The following is a 5,936-nucleotide window of genomic DNA, read 5'->3' as shown; positions in this document are numbered from 1 at the left end:
CAAACCTGGAGAAATCCATCTCTGCAGCCAAGAGTTCTTGCCCCCCTATATATATATTTGTATATATGGTTGAATACACATATATATTCATCAGCCAAACGGTGCAATAGAGAGGAAAACACAGCTCGTTTTGGAATTACAGACATGTTTATATGAGTGTGTATCTCTATCTGCACACACACACATCCAGAGAGACTCACACGCCCCGATCCCTTATAAAAAGGGGTTTTATGAGAACGACTCTTCACCAGAAACCACAAAGGCAGAGACAGGGAGGAGGAAACCCAGAAATGAATGAGAAGCAATGATGGTTTTGCTCTAGGAGGATGAAGAAGGCTCCAAGTGAGGAAGAGCTGGTGAAGCCGCCATGTTTCCCTTCAAGATTTCCCAATAAATATCTAAAAACCCGATAATCCTGATAAACACCACAATTCGGAAAGCCCCGTTGAAACACCCACTGTATGTTTTCGCTCTTCAAATCGTGCGAGGCTGCAAAGTACGCGCTTGCGGGGCTGTTTTCTTCCATTAAAATCAACTTCTCCCCCCCCGCTTCTATTTTTCTTTGCATTGCTGTGAATTGAAGGATATTTATATTTTCAGCAACCTCCACCCGGTTTCTTAAGGTGCATTTTCCTCCCTATATCCCTACATCCCCCATACGAACTAAGCACCCCACACACACACGGTTAAAACGCAAATAGCAGGTTGGGTGCTAGCAAATTAACTACAATTAAATAGAGGGGAGCGAGGTGCAAAAGGAGCCGCCCAGGGATGCTCAGCACCAAGAGGGACACCCCCGAGCAGGGCTGGGACCCTCTGATGCTCCTTCTTGCTTAATTGGTTATTTTCGGCTGAGTTTACGCCTTGTTTTTTCGGGGAGCAAAGCGAAAACACGGCGGCCGTCGAGGCTTCTCCCCCCTCGCTAAGGTTCAGTGCTCCAAGGCTGAGATTTCCCTATTTTCCTTCTTGCTTTCTGAATTTACTGCGACTCGATTTGAGAACATTCTCCCTATAAAGAGCGGTTCGCTCTCTCCTGGTGCGTTAGTTTTGTTCGGGCTACTCAGCCCAGCACCAAATAGACCCCAGGATGGGGTTTAAATCGGGTTTATGTGTGGACAATTCCATCTTTTTTATTTATTCTTGCTTTTACTGGGCGTTTTTAAAGGGATAATTCAGGGAGGGAAACCTAAGTGGCATCCTGTAAATAAAAGGATGAAGAAAGAGCGCGATGCGCTGCAATATTTTCATATATAGACGAACGCGGCCACCTCTGTTCGGCAGAGCAACATTTTCCACCTCGGTGATTCCTAATCCAGGTGAAAACCCGATTAGCGCCCAATTGTTGCGGGCGATTTTGCTCCTTCAAGACTCTTTAAAGGCGGCGGGATTCCCCGCGGAAGTTCCGCGTCCTCCAGGTGCATCTGTCGGAGGGGTTGTAGAAGAGATTTTGCCTTTATTTGGTTTTCTTTCACTAATAATCCTTTCCGCTTAATAATTCTTTGCTAAATAGCCGGCAGCACCTCGGTATCCCCGATTTTTGGTATGAGAATACAGGAGGACATAGAAAGAGGAGCCTCCCGGGGCACGGGCTAGAAGACAAATGACTTTAATATGAATATCTTTTTTAATTCAGCTGGAAGAATAAATGATGAGAGTATTGCTGAAAGTACATTCATTGATTGACAATAAACAATTGCATTAAATATTCAATATGCCACTCTTACGTGATAAATATTTAACCAAACATTAAAGGAGGTTTTCGAATATTTATTAGACGCTGACTTAATTCATTTGTTCTGTTCCTTGATATATCACTAATTCGATATCAAAAGTCATTAAGCCAGGCCTGCTTTAACTTTCAAGTTGGAAACTTTACACGATCCCCCGCACACTGTCATCGCTTAAATGGTATATTCTCCATAAAGCATGCCAACTTGCGTGATGTATAGTTGATGTGCACATAGAGATCAAGATAATTAGCGTATGTTAGAAGCTTGTTAATTAGCGCCAACCCCCTCGCTCCCAGATAAAGAGATAGATAGAGATTTACTTATAATTTGGCAGCCCAGCTGTGGGAAAAGCTGCAGAGAAATGTTGCAAAACTTACTTCTGCATCTCCAGCGATTTAATTGAGCTACCTAAAGTCTAACCAGGAACGCTTCTAGGGATGGAAATAGCCGTGAGAATGAATTATATCAATCAGCGGAATTAAAATATTAAAAAAGAGAGATGGAAAAACACCGTTCGAGCTCCCTAAGACCCTCCCTCTCCCCCCCCCCTCCGCCTTCCCCAGCCCAAATCGCCCCCACCCCATCTCCAAACCCTGCTGAAAAGCCACAAGCAGAATCCAAATAGGAAAGAGAGGAGGGGGAAAGGGGAAAAAAAAAAGGCAAGGAAGAAAAAAAAGCAGCAAGTTCACAAGCCGCCCCTTGTACTTGTTCTGCTGCGCCGGGGAGGGGTGTGCCTTCGGGAAAATGAGCACAAATCTGCCATTGATTTTCATAATGTTTCTGCGGTGTTTGCAAACCAATCGTTTGAACCTCTGAGATCTTACCTAAGTGAACCACTCCTACGCATCTAAGTGCTCCAAACTGATATATGACAATATCTACTTTGGATCACGTGTCCTCCGGAGCGACTAAGACGGATAGCGCGTCATCTCGCCTTCCCAAATTTTTTCCCCTCCGCACATCGGATCCAAAACATCTAGCTATAGGAGCAAGAAAAGGAGAAAGATGTTTAACTCGGTGAACCTGGGCAACTTCTGCTCCCAGTCGCGTAAGGAGAGGAGCGCTGAGTTTGGAGAAAGGGCAGGTTGCGCTTCTAATCTCTACCTCCCCAGCTGTACCTATTACGTCCCTGAATTTTCAACTGTGTCATCTTTCTTGCCACAGGCCCCCTCTCGCCAAATCTCCTACCCTTACTCCACCAACCTCTCGCAAGTGCAGCCCGTGCGAGAGGTTTCCTATGGGCTAGACCCCTCGAGTAAATGGCACCACCGAAGCAATTACGCCTCGTGTTATTCCGCTGAAGATCTGATGCATAGAGAGTGCATCCCGCCTTCCACCATGACCGAAATGCTAATGAAAAACGAGAGCGTGTACAGCCACCACCACCACCCCAGCTCCAACCACCCGCCAGCCACGGGATTCTACACCAGCATGAACAAAAACACGGTGTTGCCCCAAGGTTTCGACCGCTTCTTTGAAAACGCTTATTGCGGGGCGGAAAACCCGACGGAGACCTGTCTGCAGAAGGGTGAGGGGAAAGGGGAGGCAGAACCCCAAGCCCACGCACTGTCATCCCGCGGAGAGCAAGGGATGGACCCGGAGGATGAGGAAGAAAACACAAACCCAGGGTCTTCAGCCTCGTCCTCTTCTGTCACCAAGGAAGGAAGCAAAAGCAGCAATTCGAGTAGGTAGAGCAGTAAATGGAAAGGTTAAGGGACTAGCCCGTGTGTTTTGTCGGTCAAATTTTATGTGGAGTTTTATAAGCATTCAAAGGATTTTATTATAACCTACAAAGCTCTTTCTTCCAACGAGAAGAATTTTTACGATGGGAAAAGCTCTTTGAAAAAAATGGAGATGTTAGGCGCAGACACAGTATCTTAGAGTCTGTGAAATTTTAAAAGCACACCATCGTGACAAATATTAACTTTGATCATGAACTTACATGAGCATTTTAAAAGGATTTGGTCCCGGGTTGCTGAGGGTAAAAGGCAATTGGGCAGAACACTACTTTAGCTGCCTGTGCTTTTTTTTTTAAGGCATTGAGATGCATGCAAAATGCTGAGGGCTTTTTTTAATTAAAACTGTATGTCGAGCCATTTCTCGTGGTGGGAGTGCAGCGCTAAGGGGGGAATCTGCCGGATTCGCAGGCAAAGCGGAGCATTTTCTTTGACTTCTCTCTTTAAAATACCATTTATTCTCCCCCAAGCCCAGTGGAGCGTCCAGCTTTTGTCAGGAAGGGCTTTTACCTACGCGCTTGTTCGCTTGGCTCTTCTGGGTGGTTTTTGGTCGGGTTTTTTGCACGCATTCCCATTCTCCAAGCAGCCTTAGAGGAGTTTTGTTTCGTTTTGCAGGCTGGATCCAGGCAACTTGGCGAGTTGGCGTTCAGCGAGGGGCTCTTTGGGGAAGAGGGAGGGTGGGTTTGCTTCCCCATTTGCTTTCGTGGTGCAGAGTCCCCCTTTTGCAGCTCAGATGCGAAGTTCTCTTTCACTTTGATTCCTTTTTGCGTGTGTGGCGAGGACTGGAGTTAATCAAAAACTTCTGCGGAACATAATATCTAGTTCCTCTAATTCCAACCTTGCTCATGCTGTTTCTATACAGATAACAGATTTGCAGCTGAGCGTGGATTTTCCACCCCCCCCCCAATCCCTCGGCCTCTTTAAGCCCCGCTCCGGCAGCTTGCTCTTTATCTTAAAAAATAACCTCTCTGCACCGAAAATGTGCCTGCGCTAAGCCCAATGCACTGGGAGAATAATTAACACCGCGATCCTTAATAACCTCACCTCTGCTACCCCCAACAAGAAAAGAAGATATCTCCCCCTGCATTAGTAATGGGAATTATGAAGCTGCTGCTATAGCTGTGAAGATGAGTCTGTGGCATGTATTTCCTTAGGATATTTACTCTGCCTTCTGTTTTGTTCTCTAAGGTGCTCCCAGAACGAGGAAGAAGAGATGCCCCTATTCGAAATTCCAGATCAGAGAGCTAGAGAGAGAATTCTTCTTCAATGTCTATATAAACAAAGAGAAAAGGCTCCAGTTGTCTAGGATGCTCAATCTCACTGACCGACAGGTTAAAATCTGGTTTCAGAACAGAAGAATGAAAGAAAAAAAACTAAGCAGAGACCGCCTGCAGTATTTCTCGGGAAATCCCTTGTTGTGAACATCTTTTGCCATCCCCTCTGCTGGCGAAGCCTTGGGTGAGGAGGAGGAGAAGTGGCGAGCGCGGGTTTGCCCTTTGAGTCGACAAAGCAACCTCAAAGTTTAAGCCTTTTCGTTACTTACATTTCTATGTCTGGGACAGGAACAAAAGGAGCGAGATTCTCTTTCAGTTCCCGCTTCAAGGACTTGAATTCCACGAACATTTTATTTAATTTTTTCCCTTTTTTTTTTTTTCATTATTTTTTTCCCACGAACAGGTTGGGATTCTTCTTTTTTAATTATTATGATGATTTTAATTGCTATCACTGCTTAGGCGCCCTGTCCGGTTGAATCAGCAGTGCTGTGTGTTGCGGTGCTTTCAACCCGCAGCTGTTATCACAAGAGCGGCCAAAGTCTCCCTATAGGATCAAATCACTTTATCTGGGGTGAGTGTGTGTGTGTGAATGTCCTTCTATGTGTGTGTGTGCGCGCACATTCACACCCACCCATTATTTCCACCTCCTCCGTCCACTCTTTCTATCTAAAAATATATATATGCGCATATATATGGGCGTGAGTGCGCGTATGTATTCTCTGCAGTATCATTTCTACATTTGGAGTCGGGATGGTGGGGAGGGTGGGAAATCCAAGCGAAAATACATTTACAATCGTGGCTCCGAAATGGTTTGTAAATACGTTTCGTATTTTCGGTTCTTTTTCTGGAAATGGGAGACGAAGAACAACAGGGGGAAAAGAAATCCTGAAAAATAGAATCATTAAAAACAAAAAGCTTTGTGTATGTAAAGTGAGTCCCCAGGATACTCTGTGAAATTCTGTGGCAAATAAAGACGTTGCAAGCTGTTCTACATTATGATTTTATTTGACCATTTTATTAGAATTTCCCCTCTTAAAAGCCTCTTTGCGGTCATTGTGGTGTGGGTTTCTTCTCGAGGAGCTTAAATACCTGAATGCATAGCAGAAATATCATCATCCATATTCATGGGACTCGCTGCAATCTGCTCTAATAGGACTGATATTAATACGAACCCTCCACCTTGGGTGTGGGATTCA

At 45.1% G+C, this 5,936-nt stretch overlaps 1 protein-coding gene across 1 annotated transcript; it reads left to right on the top strand.

Annotated features, from left to right (window-relative positions):
• The first annotated feature begins 2,735 nt into the window (after positions 1 to 2,735).
• Positions 2,736 to 5,613, top strand: HOXC11 (homeobox C11). Its single transcript, XM_065859026.2, has 2 exons — positions 2,736 to 3,414; positions 4,655 to 5,613. The coding sequence occupies exons 1-2, from the start codon at positions 2,736 to 2,738 to the stop codon at positions 4,885 to 4,887; spliced, it is 912 nt and encodes a 303-aa protein (XP_065715098.1). The 3' UTR covers positions 4,888 to 5,613.
• The last annotated feature ends 323 nt before the right edge of the window (positions 5,614 to 5,936 follow it).

The sequence above is a fragment of the Patagioenas fasciata genome, chromosome 28 (genome assembly GCF_037038585.1).
Source record: "Patagioenas fasciata isolate bPatFas1 chromosome 28, bPatFas1.hap1, whole genome shotgun sequence".
Classification (NCBI taxonomy): domain Eukaryota; kingdom Metazoa; phylum Chordata; class Aves; order Columbiformes; family Columbidae; genus Patagioenas; species Patagioenas fasciata.
Note: the sequence above shows the minus strand (reverse complement) of the source record. Positions and strands in the feature narration are given on the sequence as shown.